Source organism: Physcomitrium patens, chromosome 6, assembly GCF_059467195.1.
Source record: "Physcomitrium patens ecotype Gransden chromosome 6, ASM5946719v1, whole genome shotgun sequence".
Lineage (NCBI taxonomy): Eukaryota > Viridiplantae > Streptophyta > Bryopsida > Funariales > Funariaceae > Physcomitrium > Physcomitrium patens.
Window position 1 is genome coordinate 12,743,031 of NC_143415.1, and position 27,808 is coordinate 12,770,838.

Genomic DNA, 27,808 nt, shown 5'->3' on the forward strand with positions numbered 1-27,808 from the left:
TGAAAATTGTATTTTTTGGTAGGTAATTATTAATTTTTTTAGAAATCCATGTATTAATTTATATGATTTTTATATATAAAATAAATTGATTAGAAGAGATATTATCTATATTTTGGTCTCTTATTTATTTATTTATTCGAGTTTTAAATTTATTTTACTAATACTCTTACATAATTTTTTATTAGTATATTTTATTAAGTAGCATTAAAAATATCTTATGGGACCTTTCTAATATATCTATTGCACTTCTATGCACCTATCTTTGTAGAAATAGTAGGATTTAGAGTGTGCATATTTGTGTGAAAAGAATAGTAATAGGTATCCTTTATTGTAGCCTTCTTTGATAAGTGCATATGCCATTATGTTACTATCTATGTTTGTATAAAATCTTATTTTATATATAGATAATAAATGCTTTCTTTATTGGAGCATAGTAACTATTTTAAATAATAATATATTATTTGGATGATGTTTATGTAATTTTGCATGTTTAATTTGAGTATTGATGAAGTATATGAAGTTTAAATTGTTGATAAATATATATATACTAATTCATCTTATCAATATCTTACACTAAATTTGGATAAATGTGAAAAATGTTAATGATTTTTTTCTTAAGATATTATATAATCTTAGAAGGCATTTTGAGATTCATAGATATTTTATTGAATTGTAGATTTTATGTGAAGTAATTTATTCTTTCGAAATACTTTTAGTCATTTTTTTTGGAAGGTAGAATAATCCATTAGTATAGTAATTATATCTTAGATTTTTTTAAAGAGAATATTTTGTTTTAATTTGGTGAGAGAAGAGGTAGAATGTTAATATAATTTAGATTGATGAGATATATAAGATTATTCTAGTTTTTTTATGTTTTTAACTTTGGTTTGAGGTGATGTATGTGGTGCATTTTGTATAAGATATGATGGCAAATTACATAAGGTTGATATTGTTGCAAATCTTTGCTACATATTGATGTTGCACATTATGTTATTTTGGTGGTGTATACATAGTATTTTTATTACTTTGAGGTTTGTTTTGGATTCATTTATTTTAGGTGGAAGTAAAGATTTATAGTACTTTAATGTGTTGAGTAAGTAAAATTCTATAACATGTAGGTCTTAGAATTTTATAGTATGTAGAATGGTATTAAAATATTGATTTTTATTTTGATTGATGAGAATAATTAAGGTTGAGGGATTTTTTTTTAGTGCATATCTTGTCCAAAATATTGTTGGTTCAAGGTATATAAAGATAGAGTAGGCATAATTAGTACTATTCTATTTGTTTTAAAAAATATATATTTAAATAATATAAATTTTATATTTCTTGTAAAAAATAAATAATATAATTTTAGTATGATTGAGCATATGATAAAAAATGATAAGTAAAAAAAAAGTTATTTTGAAGATCTTTTTAATTGAGTTAAGTAATGTTGTTTTTAGGGAGTGATGTACAAATTTAAGTTGATAATTTTTAAAACAATATATTTATATCTTTAACATAAATATACACTGTTTGTTTCAAAGTTTTAAGTGGTGGTTTAAGGATTGGTATTATTGATATTGCTTTACAATATTGATTTCATAGCCATTTTATTCTAAAAATTAAAATAGTGATAATATGTTGTTTATTTTTTTCATATATAAATTTTATATATAGATTTTTTCTTCTTACATTATATTTATTTCATTATTATATCATATATTTTATAAGATTTTACTCATGAGTAGATATATAAATCAGTTTTATAATATGAGTGATTTTCCATAAATTAGATATATGGATGTGATTGTATTAATATATTTTTTAGATGTTGATCAATTGTGTAAATAGATTTTGTATACTTTGTGATAATGAATCTAAAAGTATGTTGCATTTATTTGGATCAAGGCTTACTATAACAACTAATACATATAATATACAAGAAGGTAGAGGATTTATATTGTTTTGTATAAATTTGACTAAAAATAGATATATATATATATATATATATATATTATATCAAATTATAATTTGGGTATATATTTATTGATTGTGGAACAAAGATATTTTTTATGTTTTGATATTTTGATTTTAATTATATTATGATGCTTATAATGTTATTTTTTTAATATTCTTATAAAATTAAATACTTTGTGGTAGAATATAAGATTGGTCTTGATATCTCTTCATAATAATATGAGAGTTTCTAAGTTTTTGGTATAATATAGTAATAAAATAATTATGTAGTTACTTTGTTTTTAGAATTGGATTAAAGGAATAGAGAATATAAGCCTTTTAGTTTTAAATTATTAATTTTGGTGTTTTTAATACTAATATGAGTTGGAGAGTAGATTTAATTTAAGAAGTATGAATATTTTTTTGTTTGACATATGTTTGTATGTTTTGTCCTAGAGAATTTTTAATTTAATGTAATTTTTTCTACTTGTTGATGAAATAGTTTTTAGGTGATTTGAAGTTGATTTATTTATCCACCATTTATTCTAGATTCACTTTAAATATTTTTTTTTATTTTATATTTATCTAGATATATATATATATATATATATATATATATATTATAAATTGAATTTTTATTATTTAGAATTGATAAGGCTTAAAAGCCAATGCCATTAAGATTTGTTTTGTGTCTTTTGAATTAGATTATACTTGAAAAATTGATTTGGTTGATTTTTATTTTATTTTATTTTTGCCATTGAAATCTAATTTTATAATATATTTGTTTTAAATTATTGAGAATTATGAATTTTGAACAAGCTAAGATTTCTTTAAACATAAAAAAGAAGATATTGAAGTTAATCCATAAAAAAAATTATAAGCATAGAAGTTTTAAAAATTATATAAATAATATATAATTATCTATTAAAAAAATGAATTAATTAGATCTATTAACTAATTATAGATATCAAGAATTTATTTACTTCAAGTTAATATTGAAGTTAAGAATTATTCAAAGTCATTGATATCATTTTACATCTAATTTATCTTTTAGTTTTTTAATCATATAATTGATATAAGTTAGGATTTTGGAGGTGATGGTTGTAAATAATCTAGCCATGTCTTTCTAAAGCTCATCTTTAATTTCTTAATTTCTTTTATTAAATAATTTGGTGACTTAAGCCATGGTCATGGCAGATTATCTAAACTATCTTGGCTCATTTTCTATAGCCTCCATAACTTTAATAATGATATTTCTAATATTACAAAAACCAAAATTTCAGAGCAATTTTACATTTATAAGATGCTTGTCAAGGTTGTGTAAGCAAGGCCTAAATTTGACATAAAATTTAAGGATTTTGATTGTTTTGTTGAAGAATTTTTTGTAAATTATTTTATTTAACATCTCTAAATTGCAAAAGTTGTCATGTATATTATTTTTAGAAATTCTATCAATATAATAATTTTATGTTATATTCTTACATTTGAGTTTTGCATTTAGGATTTGGATGATGACACTAACAAAGTATATAATGTTGCATTTTTTTACAATTAGAATAAGGCCATATTTCTTTTTAATATATTTTTTAAAATATTGACTTAATGCATAATTATAGATTAAAAGAGTTATTTGTTGAATATAAGTTTATCTATCAATATCTTTTGTTTTTATTTCAAGAACATTACTATTAAATATATAACTTTATTAGTTATAGTTTTGTTGACATGATTGATTTTAAACTCTTATTTTTTTTTTAAAACTTATTTCTATAATGTCAATCAATAGGTTGTGAGCTATAATATTCTTTTGATTAGTATTAGTTTTTTTTTGAACTAAATTGATTATTATAGGCCATGTTATTGAAATCCTTGTCTATTTTGGCTATTTTCTTTTTTCTATTCAAGGTTAGTATAAAGAAGCCTTTGCATGCAAGTATTGATCTTTTTTTTATTAATATTTGAATTTTAAAGTTAAATCTGATCATATTGTTTCATATTCTTTAGCCTTTAGCTTTACATGAGAATGCAATTGATTTTAATATAATATTTGGTTATATCTTAGTTTATTTAAAATAGATAAAAATATTATTTAAATTTAATATCTTTTTTCATCAATTACTAATATTATTGTGAGACTTGAACAAACAATTCCTTTACTTATAAAATTTTAATAGATTCATCTTGTAGCACCTTTATTTGTTTATACTATTTGGTCAAATTAATCTTGTATAGTTTAAATTGAGCTATTTCAATAATTATTTCTATTATAAGATAGCTAAATCAAAGATCGAGAAATAAATATATTAGGTTTTGATGAGCAATAAGATTTGAAATATATAGTTTTTCTTAGCTAAGTTGATTCTTTTTTTTATTGATATTTTATCTTTTGCATGTATTTGTATCAATGACATAAATCTTAAAGAACTTGAAAGATCAAGACACTCTTGTGTCACTTGAAAAGACTAAATAATTACGTAAAGATGATATGATATTAAATTAGAATGATTAATGCCAAAGATAAGAAGTTTAAAAAGTATTGAAATAAGACTAAAGACTAAAAAGGCCTTGATAAGGATGAAGAAGGCTTCATTCTTGCCTCAATATATACTATCTAAGTAAGATCTATGTAGCAATGTTCTATAGGACCTCCAATATGTGTTGACTTTGCAAGACATATGTCTTAACTTGTAAGAAAAGTTTTTTATTTGTGTGACGTATAGTTTGCTTATTCCACAAGCTACCAACATGTGTAATATGTGATTAACTTATTGACCATGTTTTTGACCTACCAATCAACTACAAATACATGTAAAGTCAAAATCATGTCTATGAAGCTTCTAAGAAGCTTTTTTAGAAGATACTATGAAATTAATCTACTTTTATTTACTTCTACATAATCATATAGATAATTATTGGAATAAATATATATGTCAATGATATTACCTCTCCTTCTAGGAATGAATTCCATGAAGAGCAATCATTATCTTTGATAAATCTTGCTATTCTTCGTCTTAATTCGATGGATATAATTGATGAAAAGTCTTAACCTTCTTTGTTGCATTTGAAAGATTCTTTACTAGCTTCTATGAACGTTTATTAATATCATATAAGTGCCGATGAACAAGATATTTCAACCTATTTTAGTATTACTTTGAATTTAAGACCACTTTGAATTCAAATTCTTAATTACTATGTACTTTTATAAAGAAAGATGACATTTGTCTTCTTCTCAAGATATTCATTATTTTATATAACTTAAGAAGAGATATGTAGAATATAAGATAGATCTTTATAGACTCTAGTAGATGTAATCAATAAGTAACTATATTGACTTATTTACATATAGAAAATGATCTAAGCCTATAATAATCCAACTTATAACAAGGGTGGCTAGTCTTAATATTATAACAAAGTAACTATATCTTGATGCCAACAAAAAATCCATGTTGCTCCTTATGATAGGTATCTACGTTGATCTTTTTTCATTCTTAAACTTCTTTTAGTTGTGTCTTCATGATTATATATAGCTCAGATAAATAATTTACCAAATCTTTTGTCACAAGATTATCAACTTTTGGAAAGTCAAAAGCATCAAGACATGGATGGTAATTATAATTAGCAAAGAGAGGTATTTTTTGCATAAAAAAATGTACCATATTATTATAAGCAAACTTTGCTAATATCAAAAGAATTATCTAATTATCTTATTGATAATTGATAGTACATGTCAAATATTATTCTAAAACTTATCTTACGTGCTTTCTTTGTCTATCAATTTAAAGATAAAAAGCCAAAAAGAGCTTTATATCTACTTTTAGAATCTTAAAAAATATTCTTTAAAATCTTGATACAAATTGAGTTTTTCTATCTAATATGATATCCTCAAGTAATCCATGATAATAATAGATATTTTAAAAAAAAAAACTTAATCATTTCTTTACTTGTAATAGATTTTGTTTATAATATAAAATTTTCTATCTTGATAAAATGATCTACTATTACAAATATAAAATCATACAAAATGAAACTAAAATATTTGTGATAAAATCCATAAAAATATAGAACCATGGTTGTTTTGAAATAAATAATGGCTGAAGAAGTCCATAAGGTCAATGATGAGGAGTTTTTGATCTTGAACAAATGTCATATGATTATACAAAGTTTTTGACTACCTTTTTATATTTGAAGACATTAAAAATCTCTAGATATTAGTCCTAAAGTCTTATTCTATCCAAAATATTTGATTGCAAAAAAGTCATGATGACCTTGAAGAATACATAATTATAGTTTGTCTTCTAAAATATATAATTGTCGTCCAAAATAGAGTAGGTTGTTTTTAAATTTTAATTTAGAAGTATTATAAAACTTAAAAGAATTATTTTGAATATCTTAAATGAGACAATCAAAGGATGTACTTAATTGAACTTACTTGAAAAAATTTGAATCAATAGTTAATATATCACAAATATATACTTATTGTAATTGTTAGCTAGAGAGGTGGAATTGTATAAAAGTTGATTAATTTCATGATATCTTCTAGAAAAACTTCTTAAAAACTTTCTAGATGCTATTTTGATTTTATATATGTTTGTAGTTGATTGGTAGGTTCGAAATTTGGTTAACAAGCTACCTATGTACTACATGTGTTGGTAGCTTGTGAAACAAGGTAATTATGTGGCAACCATATAGAAAACTTGCCTTGCAAGTTAAGATATGTATCATGCAAAGTTAATACGTTTTTAGAGGTTATATAGAATGTCACCACATAGATCCTAAGTAGATAGTATATATAGAAGTAAGAGTGAAGCCTTCTTTACTCTTTTCAACTCCTTTCTTGCTTCTACTCTAGATTTAAGAGTCTCTAGTTTCTTTGTCTTTTGGCAATAACCATTACAATTTCTGTTTAATATACATACTATTTTATTTTTATTTTGTCACTTTTCTTTTGATATAGATTTCTTAGATTTATGCATCTTCTTCTAATTCATGTCCTTAACACAATATTGCTTTCATTGCTCAAAATTAAAAATGTTTCGGCTTTAAGAAAATCACTCTTTATTAATCAAAAGTTGTATTTTTTTTTTTTATTCAAGATAAGAATATCTACAAAGAGTGTCTGATAAAACTTATTAATCATAAGTTGTATCTTCTTTTGGTATAAAATAAAAATATTTAGAAAGAGCATCAATAAACCTTATTATTTTTTCAGTCAAAAAGTAATCTTAAAATCAAATCTCAATGACATGCTCCAACAGACTTGATAATGTTTCAAAATATGTGCTGACATGAAGTACTTGAGGTTCTTATAATTTATACATATTTTAATTGGACTAAAAGTACCTTCTATATAATGATACCATTCTTGAAATGAATCTACAATTATAAGAAGCTTTTTGTTGTGGATCTTGTAATTAATTCCAACTTTTAAAAATTTCTTGGAATAAAAAGATATATGGTAGAACTTGTCATTTATTCCTATTGGTAACAAAACAACATCCATAATAAAGTGTGATGTGTTTGTTTCTATGAAAAATGGTTTAAGAAAGTCAATGCAATACAAAATTGGTGCAAATATAAATGATATCTTCAAGGCTTCAAAAGAAGCTTCTACATCTTTATTCCATTTAATTTTGTCTTTACATATGAAATGTATATAAAGAGCGACAACTTGAAAAAAAATCTTAATGAAGATTTGGTAATAATTGAAATTTTTTAAAATACATTGCTTATTTTTAATTATTTTTAGAATCTTCCAATCCATGATTGTTTAGACCTTCTTAGCATTTATTATGAGACCATTTTTTGAGATAATATATCTTAACAAGTCAACTTGAGTAGTATGAAATACACACTTTTTCATCTGGGTATATAATCCTACATCTCTTAGCTTTTATAACACATGATAAATATAAAGTTTATACTCTTTTGTATTCTTAGAATAGATTAAGATGTTGTCTAAATAACGGGTGACAAAATCATACAAAAATTCATGAAAGACATCATTTGTTAGATATTAAAATGAAGTTGGTACATTTGTGAATTCAAAAGATATAACATTATATTTAAAATATCCATACTTGATTTGAAATGAAAATTTTCATTTAATTCTTTAATGCGTATCAAGTTGTGAAGAAAAAAGTTAAATCTTTGCAGATATTTGTAGACTATTGAAGACTTAAGAAGATCACTATTAAGAATAGATATCCTCTATTTTTGATTTTAAGATTTTTTGATCAATTAAATCAATTATAAATCTAAATAAAAATATATCTATAAAGAGACTTAGTTGAAAATTTAGAATAGCATATGAAGTTCTTAGCCAAATTTTCATCAATATATTCTTTAAATGCAATCAATTTGTTGTATGATAGGCTATAGATTGGTCTGAATGGTGGTTAAGTTCATTCTTAAAGATCGATAGAACAATCATAAAGATAATGTTTTCAAAGAATATTTATATTTTAAAAAAAAAAACATCTTAATAATCTTAGTATTAGCTTAGAATGCTATTTGAAATCTTTTTTCTATCAACAATAGATATGGCGTATATAGCAAAATTTGACCCTTCTTTTACATCATGCATGAAAGGTCTTGCACCTATCAATAATTGTTTGGATGTATTGGTCTTATAGATTTCTACTAGCCTAGCAAAATCTTGGGCTAAACTAGAAGAAAAATCAAGGTTATGAGAAATTCATTCTATTTGAGGATTATACTTTTTTAGCCACAATAATCTTAAAATAATTAAATTAAAAAGAGATCTATTCACATTAAATATTACTAAAGTATTATGACCAATTGTTGCTATATCTAAAAGAAAAAAATTCTTCTATAACATTTTTAAAAGACAACAAAAAACCATCTATTACTTCTATATGTATAAATTTGGTTTTCTTAATTGAAAATATTTTTTATTTTTCGATAAAATCTTTGCCTATAAAACAAGATGATGCTTCTAAATCTAAGAAGGCTTAGACTTTGTGATTTTTTTGTCCTAAATAAACTTCTATTGTAAAACAAGGTGAGGAATTTGAAGAAAGAATATGACCTTTATTAAGTACTATGTAAGATTTAAGGTGCATAGTTCCTATTGTATTAGAAAAACTAGTTTTCTAATAGATTATCTTCTTTGGCAATGATTTTCATTATTTTGTGATTGTATTATTTTTTTGGATAATATTAGGCAGTGTGCTTAGATTCTCCATAATATAAGCACAAACTTTGTTTGACAACAATGAGTATTTTTTTGTTCAAAAAGAAGTTTAAAATATACCAAGTCAATTTACATAGGTTCTAGCTTGGATAATTAAGCTTTCAAAAACTAAGAAGATATTACTATGACTTGACTTATATCTCTGTAATCAAATCTTTGCTTTTAGCATTTTTCAATGAATTGAGTATCACATGTAATTGCTTGAGCAATAAATTGCTCTAATGAATCTATTCTTGATATTGTTAATAAATAAATTTTTGATATTATCTTTCAACTTATATGAAAATTGATTGATAAAAACTTTGTCATTCCAATCCATATCGTAAGTAAGATTTTAGAATTCAATAGCATATGTAGTAATTAATTGTGATCCTTTTCATAGAAATATAAGTTTGGTCTCTACTATTCTTCCTCAATCACTTCTTTCAAATGTAGCCATAAGTATTTTCAAGAATGAATTTAAATCATAAAATAGTTAAGTATCTTTTTCTATCAAAAGTACAAATCAAAAAATAACATTTTTAGATAGAAGTGTTCCTATGAATCTAACTTAAGTAAATCCATCAAAGAATTAAAAATGATGCAATCATAGATAGAGCTTTACTTAATGTAGAAATCTTCAAAAATTTGATTTTATTCCATCAAACTGCTTGGAAATATTTATTGTCACTTCTTTTATACTTGTATTCATAAAACTTTTTGAATTTAGTTATGAATTTGATCTACTTGCTTCTTTTAATTATATAACTTCTTGGCCTAGACTTTGAACTTCATTATTGACTTCTTTTGTAGGCATAGGAATAGTACCTCTAAGGTTCATATTGAAAATATATAAGAGTTCTACTCTTAGAGTATTAAAAAACTTGTGAAGATCTATAATAGTTATAAATTTATTTTCACTTTTGTTGAGAGTAGCATTCATAATCTTTCTTTCTATAAACAACTCAAATAAATTCAAAAAATTAAATTAGATGAGGCTAATCTATAACATCTAATATCAAATAAAAATTTCTACAAAGAGGGATAATCCATTTTCTTTAAAGAAAAAATCAGTGTTAGAAAACTAAAAATCAATGTATAAAACCTCTAATAAGTATTGACTTTGCAAGATACATATCTTAATTTACAAGAAAGTTTTCTATATGTGCCCTACATAGTTAGCTTATTCCACAAGTTACTAACACATTGTTGTGTTGTAGTTTGGCTATCATATGAAAATAATGAATATATATATATATATATATTTAATATGTAATAAAATTAAATCCATATTATTAGATTTTAATTGGTTACAAAATGTAATTAGATTATTATTTTGAAGTAGTTAGTTTAAAAGGCTATTATTGAGGTTGATTTTATCTTGATAATAATTTTTATATATTTAGAGTTACCTTAATTAGATATTGGTGATTCTTAATTTTTTTTTTCTTATATTTGGCATTTAAGACACATATTATATAAAAATTATTAAATAAATGATTAAAAAAATATTTTTGTGTAAAAAAGAGTAAATAGACCAATCATATAGATGAATGGAGATAGATGATGAAAATCTTTATTCCTATTGGACTTCAAGGAGGTTGCCTAAGGCCTTATTAGGAACTAGGGTTATTCTTTCAAAACCATTTGAACATCAAAGGTTCAAATCATCAATTTTAGGATTTTAAATATGATTTTGTTGAAAATTTTGTATGATTTGGAGTTTTTATAAAAGATATATAGGCGCTCAAAATCAAGGTGTTGATTTTGTACCTATTCTCATTCTTTGAGGCATAATGCATACGTATAAAAGATTTTTGAAGGTTAAATTGTGCAATTGAAAATTTGGTTTAAAAGACTACATTTTACATACAGAAAGAAAAAGGTTTGGAGTTGATTTAAAGGAGCAATGATTGCTTAAAGATAGCACTTCCAAATTGAATTTTGTTAGTAAACCAATTTCATGAGAGATTCAAATCTAGCCATATCTTAGGTATTTGGATGAATCTTTAGCTAAAATTTTCTACAAATGTACATTACTATGTTATAAAGTTATATATCAAATTTTATGATATTTAAAATTTGGATTTTTGAAATATGAAGAAAATAGTACTTAAGTACTTGTAAATTGGAATTTAGAACACCAACTAGGATTTCTAAGATGCCAAACGATCTATAGTAAATTTACAATGTATTTTTTTGTGGAAAAGCCTAAGAATAAATACTAAATTATCTAGAAATTTGAAAAAAAATGAATAGTTGGATCAAGAGATATAAAATTCTAAAATTTGAGAAATAAAATATTTTTGAGAAAAAAAATGTTTTGAAAAGATTTTGTTATAATTTGAATATTTTATAAAAAATAAAGGGATTTTGGAATCTAAGACTTCATATATATATATGCTAAAAATAGAGATATAGAGCTATAATAAAATTATGATATAAATATGGAATTTTAAAAAGAGATTATGTATTTTTTTGGAATTATTGAAAATCTAACTTAACAACAAATGATTAATTATGACTTAATATAGCAAAGGATGTTAGAAATTTTTTAGATTCTCTAGAAAGCCTTATATACAAACCTTATTAAATATAAAAGGATTTTATTAGTAGAATATCTTTTGATATTATTGCATTTATTTATCTTTTATAATAAGAATATATCACTTATTGGAGCTTAGCCAGTAAGTTAAAGTTAAAATCTCTATAGTGAGGTACCCAATGTATTTTCAAATCATAAATCACACCATAAGACAACTTGTAACATGTGGTTAATTTATTGATTAAGTTTCTAACTTATCAAATAACTACAAATACATGTAGGGTCAAAATTGCATCTATAAAGCTTCTAAGAAGCTTTTCTAGAAGACATTATAAAATTAATCTACTTTTACTTACTTCTACCTAATCATATAGATAATTATTGAAATAAATATGTATGTGATAGTTTGATTCAATAATTTTGATAGCATAATCTTTATTAATGATCAATTTATTTGGTGTAAAAATATTTGTGGTGTGAATGTTGTTTGCAAATAATTTCCTATTCATATTAAATGTTCTTTGTTCTTTTTGATGTTGTACCATGGTTATTGTCTCAGACTTTTTAATAATTATTGTTGTAATTTTAGTTGAGCAAGTATGATGAGTATCAAATCCACTAATCCTTAATAAGTAGATTTATAGTGATGAGTTAGCAAGTGGGGCATTAGTTGTAAATCTTGGAATATGCATTGTATTGTAGAATAAATATCAGATTCATTATAATTTAGTAAACTATATGGAGATGTGCATTTTTTAGAAATTCATTAGTATATTTTTTTTATGTTGATTTTGAATAAGCTTAAAATATAGAATTAGAATTAAGATAGTGGATCCATATTGAATCATATTGTATTATTATTACTAAATCTATTCTACATAATTAATTAAGATAGAGGCAATTTTTACTTCTTTACTTGGTTGGTGATTTTTTGTGGCTAATTTGTATATAAACTATTTTTCAATTTTATATTGACCAAAGCATCCAATGCTTGTTTTTAGTAGATATCTTGAAATGCAATAGATTAACATCGAAATGATATAGTAGATAATTAATACATATGGTTTTTATTGTATTTCTATTATAGATTTTTGAAGTATGTAGATTCATTTTTTATATATAATGTATAGAAGTTTTTAATGCATTTTTGTTGTTTAAAGGTATAATGTGACAATATGTGGATTTTTGTGATAAATATAAGTATTGAATATTGTATTTTAATCTACATCTTAACATTAAATGCAAGGTAATAACAAAAATATATAATAAAATATATTATAGATTTAATGATGAATTGATTGTGTTTATTATGTGTTGATATGACATATGTTTATTCATGTTAATATAGTGTATATTTATATTATTGTTGATATTCTATTTACTATTTATTGATATCTATAGTTGTATTGAGTTTGAATTATTGTAGTAAGTGCATGTTGGTATCAATGTGGTTTATATTTGTTTATGTCTATGTAGATATTAAGGCTTGCATTCTTTTATGTCTAATGCTATGTGTAACCTGGTTAAGGACGTCTATGGTGTAAAAAGGCTTTCTTTTTGTAATAATGGCATTGGACTTTTATCTTTAGACTATAAATCTATTCCTTTATGTACTTTATTGAATATTAGTACAGATCCAAGTCTGGATTGGACCAACAAAAATCCAACATGCCTTACATTAATTTTTTCACTAATTTTTAAATCACATTATGATTGTTGTATTTAGAATTATGTCAATTTAATTGTATTCCTTCTAACACAATGTTTGGTACTATAATTCAAAGTAGCAATTAACATGTGCAGCCTTTGAAACTAGTAGCAAACAGTACTTATAATATAGTATTCATAGTACACCACCTTATATAAATATTACATTCCAAACACCCAAAACCACTTATTTATATTCTCTTGGCACTTTCAATTTTGCATTGCAATTATATGTAATTACACATAGCTTAGCAATATAATTATAATGTAGGTTTTTTGGTTACACAAGATTTTTTTTAAATAAAATAAAAATGACTCAATTAACTTATAAATATAATATATGCTTTATAAAACCTTTTTTATGATATAAATTTATTTAAAATCTAAAAACCTAGAGTTATTTTTCTTCATAAAATTTTAAAATTAATTTTTTTAATAAAATATTTTTATTTTTATTTTATAATATCCTTAATCCAAAAGTTAATTTTTACATCTAAGAATTATGCGTAGTTAACTCTTGCCTTTTAAAGAGATTACATGTTAACTTCTGCATGATCTTTTAGTTAATTATTGTAAATAGATGCAAGATAATAGTCTTCTTAAGATTTTTCAATACTTTTTTTATAATCTAACCTTACTTCAAGGTTGTCTAGTCTTATTTACACTTAAAATATTTTTTTTCTTCATCTTTTAACTTACACATGCACATACACACACACACACACATATATATATATATATATATATATATAAATACACATATAATTACTTACATAAAATATATTTATTTAGATTTGTATCTTTGACAAAATCAAAATGAAGTAATTACAAAAGAAAAAAGAAAATAAATTATATATATATATATATATATATATATGTATAGATACATATATATATGTATAGATATATATATATATATATATATAATTATATATAGATATATAATTATCTATAACTTTATAGAAATTAATAATTTAATTAAAGTGCAAAATATTTATAATCTATAGAGTTTTTAACTTACATTACTTAATATTGGAGAAAAAAATAAGATAGAAGATTGTAATAGAGATGTAGAAATTTATATTTTTTAATATATATATATATATATATATATATATATTTCTTTGAATAAATGAATTTAAAAAAAATTGCAAGGAAATTCAATTGTTAAATAGAAGAAATAAAATATAGAGAATAGAATAAAATAAAATCAATGAAATGTCAACATTAACAAAAACAATAGCAATCATTATATCAAACATTACATTTTGTATTCAGAAAGGATTTTGTTCAGGTTGATTAATAAGTTTACATTATTAATGAAGAATTTGGTAAGTGTAATAAAGTTGATACCAATGTCTAAAGTTTTTATATAATCAAATAAAAAGTATCCCAAGAGATACAATTAAAGACTCTTATCAAATTCAGTTTCAAACATAATGAAGGTGTAGATTTAGAAGGCAAACAAAAAAATCCTAAAGTAAAAAACAACATTATTAAGAATGCATCCACTTTAAAGATAGATAGATTTTATGAAGTAAATAATTTAAGAAATAATTGATTAACTGCATTCTTGAAGAAATTTAACTTAAATTTAATACATATGTTTTTAGAAAACTTCAAGATATAAGTTATTTTACAAGACATAAACTTATTTTTAAATGAATACAAATTATTCTTCAACTAATGTATTTAAATAATATAATTACAAAATTTTAAAGATTCTAATTTCAAAAAATCATTTTAAATTTTGAAAAAGATTTAAATGATGTTAAGATATTAAAGGACTTTGTTAAACATCATGTACCATCAGAAGAAAAAGTATGTAGTGTTTTATCAAGTTTTTAGAAAAGTTAAAGATGCCAAAAGGTGAGATTATTATTACTAAAAATATTATTAAAATTACATTCTTCATAAAAAAAATCTTGGATAAATTAGACAGTTAATAAAGATTTAAAATGTACATTAATTATTTAAAATTTTACAAAAATTAGTAAACATTTGTTTAAATTATCATGAATTATTTATTTTGATGTTTTGACATTTTAGGCATAAAAATCATAGAAAATTAAGTAATATTCTATTTTTTAAAATACATGTTACATAAAAGTGAATGAACAACTACATATTATTTATAAAATAAGAACAAAGTTAAGATTTAGTAGCATATATAATGATCAGTATTTTAAAGGAAGTTGTTAGAATTTAGAAACGAATACCAAACGTGCCCACTTAAATTTAAAATTCCATCTATTTAAAATTATATTTCAAAAGTTGGTAGGTAATGTAATTGACATCCAATGTGTGTGTTCCAAATGAAGTCCTTGACGACAAACCCTAAACGAAACATCCACAAGCATCATGGCCATGAGAAATTAGAGTTTCCTGGCACGTCCGCCCTCAACCTCGTGCCCTCTCCCGTCTTACTCGTCGGGTTGCTCACTCCCAGTGGTCGTGAGCCATTCATCGGTGTGGCGTGGAAGACGTGGCGCACTTATCAACACATTCCATCGCTGCTCTTCTTCTTACTTTCAGGCCAATTTTTGAAACTGTGTGTTAATTGTTGTGCTTGAGCGATTGTGTCTTCTTCGTTCAGTTCGCAGTTGTTGAAAGTTCGCTGTTGTTTTGTTCCTCGGAGCTTTGTTTGTTGTTGGTTTGGTTATGTTTCTCGGTTAGGTGGGGGGAGGCGAATTTTAGGTTTGTGGAGGAGAGGACAGGAGAGTGGAGCCTTGTGTTTTCACTTTTTATTGTTGTCGTAGTGTTTCAAAGTTGGTCGTGCTTGTGTGAGAGTTTTGTCTTCCTCTCCTGAGGGGAAAAGTAGATGGCAGGTATGCCGGGTCTTGAAATCCAGAGAAGGGGCGAAGAGGAGGATATTTTTGATTCCACAGTTCACCTTGAAGGTTCACACTTTGAGCAAGGGTTTCAGGATGGTTTTCGGGATGGTGTCGAACTCGGGAAGGTAGAGGGGAGGGAAGTAGGGCTGAAGACAGGATTTGAACTCGGGGAAGAAATTGGATTCTTCAGAGGCTGCGTGAATATTTGGAACGCCGTCTTGCAGAAGGATCCGTCTGCATTTTCTGCCAGAGCTCAGCGAAATATTCGTGTGTTTGATCAGCAGCTGAATAATTATCCTCTTAAAGATCCTCAGGACGAAAGGCTTCAAGATTCGCTGGACTCCTTACGGTCTAAATTTCGTCTCATTATGTCCTTATTGTCAATACAACTTGATTACCAGGGTTTAGCCAAGGTGGATCATACAGAAGACTCACTATTTTAAATATAGAATGGAACCTTGTTGAGTTCATTGTCTTTACTTTTGTTTAGGGCAATCGATACTCAAGTAGGAAAAGCCACTTCGCGAATTCACAGGGCTTCAGTATCTGATTCTGAAACCAAGATTTTGTATACCAGAACCTCCACCATGCGTTCGAACAGTGACTCAGTGATTAGCTCTTGTAATGGAGAAGGTTTACTGGAGATAGGATAACTTGATAGCGAACACATGCAGAAGAATTTTAGAATTTTCTGCATCTTCAATACATATGATGATTGTTACAGTGATGACGGATAAGTCATAGAAGGCAAGATGAGAAGCAAGGAACACGAACATAACCTCGAATGTGATCATGCTAACGATGGGGCGAATGACTCCATCCAGCCTCCTAACAACTGAGATATCGTAGATTGGACTGCTGGATATGTCAATTAAGTATTTTTCGGGCTTTCATGTTCTGGAAGAGAGACCCAACCTCAACGTAGCTGCATGGGAAACGAGAGTCAGGTACGGGTGTTACACAGAGCCAAGGCTTTGTTCAAAATGGTAGTTGGGTAGTCGGTTTCTCGTTTTGGAGTAAACCCCTACTCTATACTGTCGGCTTGCAACCCCTGTGTCCATGATGTACTACTTTACAGTATAAAATGAACGGATCTTGGGGTTACATCACTATGTTTTTTTTCCAAAGGTTGCTGCTATCAAATCTCCCGAGATAACTGGTCTACTTTCAGGTAGAACCTTGATGGACTCAGATTCACCTCGATGGTTTGAAAATCTTTTCAATTGCCATTGTCGAAGGCAATCGGGAAGTCGCATCTCATGATACTTCAGATGGCTTCGTATTTGACTGGGTCCTTTTGTTTTTGGGATTATTATCAAGTTTAAATGACTTTTCTTCCGGATTGATTTCGCACATTTGCTTCAGTTGGCGTGGTTTGTCTGAAAATGTCGAGAACAGTAATTTGTATTGTCTGATCATCGTGCTTTTCGGCACTTGGTGTGGGCACGTTTGATCTGGCATTGACGTTGATACATACCTATTATTCCTGGTGAGCAGAATATGCACATTGCTTAGTCTATGCACTAATTAGGAGCCCTGATTCTCAATTACAACCAAGCTCAAGTTAAGTGTATGCATTTGCACAACAGAGCACGGAGGGTCGAGATGATGAAAAATTGAATTGCAAAGTGTGCGAATTATGTAGACGATGCCTTACATTCCTACTAAGGGACTATGTGTTCATACATTTAGATTTTATTAGTAATTGAACGTTGTCACTTAAAATGTGTAGTCACTGTGAGCTGAACTGTTTTAAATCTATGCTTGGTTCTTCATATAGTGTGGGTTTCTTTTGGACGTGGTTACTTCAGTAATGATATTACTTATCGATTTGCAGTGATCACATAACCTTTGTTTCTGAGATGTCACTTGGGGAATTCCATTTGGAGCACCAGAATCAAGTATTATACCATATCGGAATCTGGATGGCTGGCCCGCTTCGTCCGAAATATAACTGATAACAGAATGTGGCAACGAAATAATTCCAAAGAAAAGGGCTTCATGAGTTGTAGATCTAACGATGCAAAGACATCGAATTATGAAACTAATATTTCCATTGTCAATTGTAGACTTGCACCCTTTCAAAAGTCTACTACTACACGGACCACCAGTGCTTTCTATATTGAAATGGTCGCTCAAAGCTTGGATAAATATTGCCAGTCCAAATGTCAAGATGCTGAATGCTTGGTTCAGAGTGTTTCTGACAAAGTCTTTTTGAGCAGATTGTACCCAACCCTTGTATGAACAAAGATCTGCAAGTTTGATAAATTGCAAATACCTAGGTCACAAGCCTAGATTGCTCAGCCTTTTACAGGTGAAAACGGTGTCGGATAATATACTCAACCTAGTTCGGCTGCTTTACCCCAAACTTGCATAGAAAAGATGGGAATATTTCATGCTTGCTATTTAATGTTATACAATACAAGATAACTTCACGAAAGCCTTGCCGATTTTACCGGCAGGTAAGTATCTGTTCCAATACTTTGACTGTTGAGGAAAAAGGAGCACGGAATTTTGCTTGACAAATAAAAGTTTGCAATTTTGTTTGAGTATGTAATCATCTCACAAATGCTTTCTGGTACAGGCTTGCGTGAGATAGATTGAAGTTGGCTTACTCTACCTATGTGCTACATGAAGAAAAACATTCTCTTCAACTAGGTATGGCATTGTAGCGCGTACAATAGGGATGATGTCATGAAAAATGACTCATCATTCGAGTGAAAGCCACTGGTGTTTGTCGACCACTTTCCTGGTTTCCACAACTTACTTTCTTTTGCAGAATTTCAATGACGCCCACGCTCCCTCTTCTGCCATGAAGCTCCGTTGTACAACTCCTACCTCAGCTCGTTCCCCCTCCATCGTCAGAGTGCTTGCATGCACGAATTATTGAGCAGCTTGTCTTTGGTTTTGTGATGCTTCGTAATAGCTTTGGCTGATCCAACCTCACAAGACTTCTGGGAGCTGGAGTGCTTATGTGATCACTGTCGCTGTGAATAGTCTGAGTTCTCTAGGAACCTCGCAGCACCGATTTGTTGGCCTCACAGACTTAGCAGGTTGGACAACCATGTCGAATCTAATGACGGAGGTGAGTGCAGTAAAATGGTGACACTGTTAACATAGTAACGTGGTCTGTGTGTTGAGGTGATGTTGGGTCGACTGTAAAGCCACCAAAGTACTCCTTGCAGTGTCACAGGAATTGGAGACTATCCTGAACGTTTCTGTCTGCGCTGAAGCTCTTCTCGAGCATGCCATCATTAGAATGTGCACATGACATTGAGCTTTTGTCCGAAATAATTTTCACTTCAAGTTTAAGAATTCAAGATGCTACCTTCTCTTTGTCAGGTCTCGTCTTACTCATTGCTTGTGTAGAATATAAATTCTACCAATTAGAAGAAAATGACGCAATTCATGTCTGTCCACAGCTGTTCTATGGCAAGCCGGAGCCTGTGTGGGAGATTAATAGCCGGCGAAGGAACATGGGAGTCGCCGCAGATCCTTATTATCCGACCAGTGTGGCTTCCAGGGTGTACAGCAGTCGCGGAACATCTCACATGCCAGTAAAACTCTTCTGTTCCAGTTTCAAAACTCCATATCATCCTGTCAGCTTTGGTCACCCACACAGCCTCAAAGTTGCCCAACCTTTTTCTCAAACCAGAGCTTGAGCTGTGATTGATTTCTCCTCCGAATCTGGGAAGAAATTTCTCAGTGTATTTATCTCTCATGACGTTTCTCTTTTGGCTGTGCAGGATGTGACAGTGAAAACTCCTCTGTATGGCATGGCCGACGTTCCAGAATTAAAAATGTCTTGTACGTTGAAGGTGAGTGAAGATCCTTTCATCAGTTTTCAATCCTGTTTCTCTTCTTTTATTTCTCATAACAGTGACTTGAATCTTTCTAAATCAACATGTTGGATGGGTGGTATGGCAGGTGTCTACGACGTGGTCTGCGATGTTACCCAGCAAACGGTGACCGTGTCGTCCAACCTTTCCCCACGAGTAATTGTGGCGCTTATCCGTCAAGGGATGGGGAGTGCGGACATCATCGACTACCTCGACCCTCTGCAGCCCACTTTCGAAGCCCCGCCCAACAGAACCCGATACTTGTCATACGACGATTCATACTCCTACGATGGCCGCACCGGTTACACTCCAGCGTACACTGCTCCTTACAACGGCAGATCTTATGACAATGAGTTCCGTCCTAGTGACTATGGCGGCCGTCGCGGCAGTTATGGCAGAGACTACCACTGAGCAACGCCAGTGTTGACGAAGGTCATAATTTATGTTCAGGTGAAGCACAGGCTTCCGTAGGAAATTGGGCACAAATTGGCATCTTATGGGTAGTACCATTCACCTCATGGTCAAATTTTGTAAATAGGACAAAAGGATTTTGTGAATTATTCCTCATCATTTTGATGTAGGGCTGTATCTGTATTGAAGGTTAGGTCTTGAAGGCAGCTCTGCTGATCATTCGCTGTGATCACTAACTGATCAATAAACACTATTAGTCAGATAAGGTTAAGGTTTTAAGTATTGATTCGTTGCACTCAAAATATAGAACACGGGAGTATTCTTCTATCGTTGAGTACAAAATAGGTCTATGTGGTAATAACAGGAGTCTCCTCCGGTGCAGAAGTATAAGTAGCTGCCTGTAAACTGTAAAGTATGCCTTAGAATAGAGAACAAGTAGAAGTATTAATGTGCGTCGATAGCATCACACCTGTGCACAAAGAAGCCTTCGCATGTCAAATGAATAAAATTCAAACCCGAGACGAGCTGCAGTGGAAGCGGAGGCATTAAGTAATTTTTAAACTATATTGATGGTACTACTACAACATTGAAGGAGATATGACATGATTTTCTAAGGGGGATTACATGAAGTTTCGCATGATTGTCATCGATAATCAGTGTAAGACTTTTAATCAGAAAAGACTCTCCAAATGATCCTGGCTTAAACTCTACGTGATAAGTGGATCGTATAAACATCCCAAGTAATCTGGAAGCGAAGAGTGCTACTTGAAATGTCGTTCTGCTACCACAGCAATCTGCCCAAGTCGAGAAAAGTAGACTCACAGATGTGGACACACTGAAGGCATTATGGTACAGGGGTGGCACATGTTACCTTTCGTTATTGAGAATCACGCACCACTATCACCATACAGCAACTAGTGCATTGACTCGACGAAGATATTCTTCAGAAACAACCCAAACACAAGATGCACTGAAATGAGCCCAGACTGAAGCAAACCGTGAAGGGTGGGTTCACAAGGTGAGCATCAGCCAGTTCGTCCTGTTGAGAAAAACGTTGAATGTAGGTTCAACGCTCTTGGAAACCTTTTGCAAACTCATTCTATCATGCAGAAATGAAGTGGTACATGAAACAATGGCGAAATCCACAATTAAAAATATAAATGACCAAAGATGAACCAAGTCACATGAAATGAAATCACCTAAAAGTGCTTGCATCCCCCTAAAGAAGTCTACCACTAAACGTATGTAAATTATCTAAATGCACAAGTGTTAATCAAAATGTGAACAAAAGGTAAAAAACCCCACCCCAGCGGCTACACCAAATTTCTGACCATGAAGTTCAGCCCCAGTATGTCGTAGGTGAAGAATCAGCCCAGTTGTGAAGCGTTTGAAAGAATCAGTGATGGATCAGACTGTATGCCAACACCCAAGCGAGCAAAAAGAGTATCACCGATGCGAACAAGCCCTCTAGCAGGAGAGTACCATCGCCACCAAATTCTTCAGCATTCACCCTCAAATAAAGCGCGTAAACACCGTAAATGATCGCAGATGATAACGTGAGAAATACAATGATCCAACCCACTCCCGTCAGAGGTATTAACCCCCACACGATGCCACAAATGACTGCAATTGCTTGCCTGAGCCAGTGGAACACGTCACCAAGTTGATCCCGATCCCAAAACAAGTTTCTATTCATCAGCTTCTTAAATGCGGTATTGCTCGTGTCACTATCCTGATGCTGCCTCTCGCCTTTGACGTTATCCCACGACTGCACCATCTTCAACTGATTCCTGGAGCTGGGTTGGCTCAAGCTGGATGCCGCACGACGACTGATAACCCTAAATGCTGTTCTCGCAGAACTAAACCCTAAACCCAAACGAGGAATGTAGAAATGAAGACTCAAGAAGCTATCCACATTTACCACTTTCGAGCTGAGTCTGATAGTATGTAAATTTAAGAATCGGAAATAAAGATCTCAGAAGACAAATTAAGCCTCTGCGGAAGTGATAGAGTTGGAATAATAGTTACACTTTCTGGCAATGTCCTGGTGGCAGTGCGTGCTCTGCGCTATTCGGGCACGAATTGCAGGATCTGAGTATTTCTTAAGCTTTTGGCGTGCTGGAGATTGATTTGCGAAAGCTTTCTTCGCATAAAATGTGAGGTGCGTAGAATTCTGTCAGAGTATCCCCAAATGAATCATGATAGCTCTCTCATTCTACAGAGAGCAGCAGTCAATTACAGAAAAGTCTCTACCTCGTTCAACGGAAACCTGTGGGCGTATCTGCGTACAGGGAGTTGCTCTGCCGGAGGCAATGCGACTCGCTCGAATTGGAATTAATGTGTGCAAATGTTGAACTCGTTATTTAAAATAGATCAATTTTGTTGTCCATGTGGGAATAATCTCGTTTCTCATTCCAAGACCCAATCTATCGCAGAATACTCTTGAAGCATGTGTTGTTCTGATGGTGTATAATGTTCGGTTTGTAACAAGGAGATAACATTCCATGCCTAAATGAAGAATCTGTAGCATTCAGTGTATATATTGTCCATCGGTGGTTGACACAGGTTTTGCAAACAGAGTAAATGGCATCGAGGCTGAAATTTTGCTGCTCACTTTTGTGAGGGTCTTATTTCCACGACGCTCTTCACAGACTTTTGAATTTTGACTTGACCGGGATTGGCCTAGCATCATGGAAGTGACGACTGTGGGTGGCTGGCCAATTTCTGAAAGCATTGGGCTCTACACGAGGGAGCTCAGTATAGCTTCGATTCTCGGTGTCAGACCAGTATATCCCTAGCATTTCTTCTTCTGATTAGGATCGTTGAGTAGCTATCATCATGGTATTCTTACTTCGCTTGCAAGAGCTCTTCTCAAGTCGACATGTCTGCAAGTTAGTGGAGTTGCTGACCTTTTCAAGGAAAAACAGTTCAACATACTTTCTATTGAGTTGAGTGGAGAGCATCTTACAATGGAGCATTTTGGTTCTTATCGAATAAAGTGCGTAGATGTTGAACCTTCACTTTTATGTCACGAGTCTATTTCTTCACGCATTTAGCTCTGGTGCAGGTGAAGTCGTTCTGGATTTTTTTTTTTTTTTTTTTTTTTTTTTTCTGTGTTGTGAAGAACGGCATACACTTTAACTTCCATAAAGCGTGTTTTACGCGTGTCTGGCGTGCATCGAGGCTATGAGTTGCAGGCAACAAAGTCATGGGCGAGGCAACCTTTTAAGGCGGCATCTTTTACCCAAGCCTCATAGGGCACCAAGATGTTCTATCAAAGGTTGGCTTGGATTCCATCATAATCCTGATGGGATCCATCGAACCTTCGGTAAGTTTTATTGACCGTCCTTACCTTTGAAATCTTGCGTTTCTGTCACTTTTGATGTTTAATACACTTTGTACTGGTGCTACGCATCACGTGATACGTCTTTTGAGCAATTGGGGTCCTTTCACTCTGTCATAAGGGCGTCAGAAGAATGGAACTGGTTGTTCCATAGCTTCGACAAGATCAGTGAGGCATTCCAAAATCCTATTGAGTTGAGCGCCAACACAATGTGCGAGCATCCATGATTGCAACGTGTTTTGGAAACGACAGAACTGTCCGGATTCACCCATTTGTAAGAACTTTGTGATCGTACCAAGTGTGACATCGTGTCTGGTTCGTTGGCGTCACTATATCTCCAAAGGTTATCCTTGACATTAATGAAGTGTGAATGCTTTCTCATCAACATGCTGCTTCACTACAATTCTCTTCAGACTTGCCCATGACTGTTGCCTCTCTCGAAAGTTTGACTGAATAACTTAATTTCGAGAACATTTGGCTGGCTTTGCGGCAATGAAAGGAATGCAAGATATTGGTGCCTCAATTTTTGCGTCATACATGAGAGACATTTCAGGGAGCCTTAAGCAGCTTTTCGCATTTTGTGTTCGTTTTTGTTTTATGGAACTGAATTCACGTGTTTATCCACGACTGAATCTAATTATGTGACCATCACAGGCTACTGTCTACGAACACTAAGCAAGACGTGTCGTTAAATATTTACACATAGTTGTTTGTTGAAAGTAATGTACTACATGTTTCGCCGAGTTCTTTTGGGTGAGTCACTTAGGGGCAGCTTTCAGCAACTTTGCAAGATAATTGCAGGGCACTGCTTGTTTGTAAACGGAAATTTGGCAAAGTCGGTGTCTAGGTTTTATAATCTTCATGAAAAGACTGCAGTTTTGCGATTGTCGAGCATTTTCGTATTGGATACGGTATGGAGTTTCCTACCAAAAGCGCTGATAAGTCCAGTTTCTTGAGTTGATTTTTACGGACTCATGCGAATTGATAGTTTTGCAACGGGACGTCGATGGTGCTGGCGTTGAACTTAATCACGAGCAACACCATATTATTGTTCTTACACCTTCAAACATTGTGGATACCTTTTAATTGATACAAATGAATTAGTATGCAATGAGGTTGTTGTGTAAAATGGAAGCATGTGCAGCATTAACAGCAAGCTTATAAAACATGCTTGTGTCACGAGTTCTTCAAGTTTACTTCCATTATGTTCTGAATTGAAGCAAGATAATTGCAGGTGCCGAATGAGACCAGGACAATTTTATGCAGTGCCGATTGTCGAAGGCCTCGAATGATTACACCAGAAGTTAAAGTCTTTCTGAGTCACTGTGAAGCTCTTAAAGCAAGGCTGGCTCCTGACTTCAATGAAATACTTGCACAAGAGACATTCATGTAGAATGAACTTCTGAGTGTAAGTGTGTTTGCTTTACACCTTTTCTTTTCTTTTTTTCATATTTTTGAGCGTTGGGCAATGATGTAAAACCTTTTTGGACACACAAAAATGAGGAGGCAAACGATATCATCATTCTCGCATCGTCTCTTCTTTCTTTCTTTCTTTCTTTCTTTCTTTCTGTTTTTTTCTCTTCCGACGTGAAATTTGAGGGTGTGTGTTTGTTGTCATCTGACTTGTCACTGTCTCTTCTCCTCCTCTTGATTTAGATATTTTTTTCAAATAAAAAAAATCACCTCCATACTTGTCCCATTCTGAGATCTAAGAAATCCAGCTGACCCGACTTACTTGTATTTGGTGATCGACGGGAACGTTTATACAAAAACCCAATTTCGCAGCAAAGATTGATTGCCGTTCATCATCCAATTTTTCTTCACTTCCGATTTTATCTCTCTTGGGTTTTAATCTTGTCAAGGTTTAAAAAAATACTGAGTTACTGAAATAATGGAGAATTCTCACCATCTTGCAACAGAAGCGATCCTTATTACTTTCCCAAAAGAAGAAGACTAGTAACAATGTAACCTTGAATTTTCACCCAGATTCATATGCAGTGTATTGTTGAACTGCCCGAACAAAACGTATTTCAACTGCAAACCACCAACCCAAACGCTATTCCCTCGGGAAACACATTACATCGGAGTGTACAGTTTCGCAACAACTTCAGAGAGCATTAGCACAGAAGAACAGCCTGTTTTATAATGTACGAGATATGGGTTTTAAAGGTGCTCTATTCTATGAAACATATACCTCATGGTGGCGAAGCCTTAGTGTCTCACATAATTATGTGCAAGGTACTCACACCGAATAAACTTGATTTTTACACAAGCATGTCTTGGACAGGAGGAACCACATGACCTGCCAAGATAATCATTAGCCAGTCAGCGAAGGTACAATCTCCAATCCACGTTTTTTTATATTTTTTTGTTCAAATATACATCGGGGGGGGGGGAAAAAGAAAAAAAAAAAGGGATGTAGAACAGTCGTTGGGATATTATATTAGGTATGTGCATCTGAAGACTCATTATATTACTGACCGTTAGAGTAGCAATTCTCCGCTATCTAAACATGTCATTCGAAGAACTAAATTTCCTATTTAAGAAAAAAAAAAAAAAAAAAAAAACATCAAAACAAATATCAAAATATGCAAAGAGTCTCGATATCCTTATAACTTTAGCGTTACCGAGAGGCTATCCTTTCAGCATGACACATGCCCTCAAGTTCTCTATTGCTTGAAGTGCAGTTGACTTTCTAGTCTTCCACAATGAAATTCATGTAGAGAGTGCAACTGGTCCATGTACGACACGAAGTTCAAATACTTCAGCTTTCAGTTTGTGGGTGCACCGGAAATGACTCCAAGCAAGTGGAACATTACTGCCCACCACGGTAAGGGGAGCGGTTCCCAGTGTGGGCGTGATTAGCAAGAGGACAACATAAAGGTAAAAATAAAGGCGAGAATTTTCTGACATGGTGACGCATTGTGGCTACGAAGGAGGGTGACGCAAGCAGGGAAAACCGGACAGAAATGTTGTCAGCTCCTAAAGGTACGGAACACCCAAAACGCGAAAACACCTGAGCGCAAGTGGCCATGAAAAGGGCTCGGCTTGAAGAAGAAGATGCTATTGTGATCAAATATCCTATTCTAGACACCAGCTTGGGTCACACCCTTGACGGGGTCCTACAATCCTAGCCAGCAATTTTCAACTCCTTAAAACGCTAAAACTAGACCTCGTTTGTGTTGCCATCACTGCGTAGTCTGCAAGATACTACAAGCCAGCGGCGTGTCAATGGAAATCCCAGGTTTCCAGTCAATGAGGATGGGAGAATAATTAATTTGAAAAATAAAAAGAGGAGGAGAAAACCGTCGGCATTTTTTCTCTTACGCTTTTCGTTGCAAAGTTTTACCTACTACAGGGAACTCCAAACGTGGCTTCGGAATAGAAAACATTATAGACCTTTCTGGTGGGTGCCCGAAGAATTTATTTTCTTTTTGTAGCCCGTGGTTAGAATAAAATCGATAAACTTAACATTGTATATAGGCTTATATAATATGTATGTTTAGCTACGTTATTGGTCAGTGACGCGTTTGGCCAATCTCGAAAGCCCACACACCCGGTGCCTTCATTATGTTGGAGCCATATATAGGCATGCTGCAAGTGGGCTACGAGAATTCAGCTCAAAGGCCAGCACCAAATCCAGATTTGATCAATCAGTGCAAGCGCCAGCAACCATGCCATTGGAGCCTCTCGGTCCCTCCGGATGGATCTGTCGTTCCGGAGGTTTCAGTGTGGAGGAGTCGCAGTGGTTTGGGAGGCTTTATTTCCCGTTGATCTGCGCGTGCCCAAAGCTAATTGGTTTTAGAGCAGTCAAATATGGACCAAGAGGATTTCGGTACGGCTCACCATGCTTGGTCCAACCCGGATGCGCTGATTATAAAAATAAAAAAATAAAAAAAAATAAAAAAAGAGTTTGTGATCGATTTACCGTCCTGCTTTCCTTCGCGACCTCTTTCCAGTGCTACATATTCCAGGTAGGCCAACAGAGTTCTCCAC

The 27,808-nt window shown here is 31.2% G+C and overlaps 1 protein-coding gene, 2 long non-coding RNA genes and 1 pseudogene across 4 annotated transcripts; 3 read left to right on the top strand and 1 right to left on the bottom strand.

Annotated features, from left to right (window-relative positions):
• Positions 1-15,761: 15,761 nt before the first annotated feature.
• On the top strand, positions 15,762-17,328 carry LOC112283913 (uncharacterized). The gene has a single exon (XM_024523308.3). It carries the CDS (start codon positions 16,207-16,209, stop codon positions 16,660-16,662), a length of 456 nt encoding a protein of 151 aa, XP_024379076.1. The 5' UTR covers positions 15,762-16,206; the 3' UTR covers positions 16,663-17,328.
• Positions 17,329-18,797: 1,469 nt separating this feature from the next.
• Positions 18,798-21,044, top strand: LOC149989162 (uncharacterized). Its single transcript, XR_016503363.1, has 4 exons — positions 18,798-19,304; positions 19,642-19,776; positions 19,966-20,037; positions 20,147-21,044. It is a non-coding gene; the product is annotated as an uncharacterized LOC149989162 (long non-coding RNA).
• A 543-nt stretch (positions 21,045-21,587) lies between these two features.
• Positions 21,588-22,782, bottom strand: LOC112283914 (uncharacterized; annotated as a pseudogene). Its single transcript, XR_016503362.1, has one exon. The product of XR_016503362.1 is annotated as an uncharacterized LOC112283914 (transcript).
• A 98-nt stretch (positions 22,783-22,880) lies between these two features.
• LOC149989163 (uncharacterized) lies at positions 22,881-26,189 on the top strand. Its single transcript, XR_016503364.1, has 2 exons — positions 22,881-23,797; positions 25,047-26,189. It is a non-coding gene; the product is annotated as an uncharacterized LOC149989163 (long non-coding RNA).
• Positions 26,190-27,808: the final 1,619 nt, after the last annotated feature.

Excerpts from the sequence above, each read along its gene's own strand:
- LOC112283913 (XM_024523308.3), top strand. The coding sequence starts at position 16,207 with ATGGCAGGTATGCCGGGTCTTGAAATCCAGAGAAGGGGCGAAGAGGAG.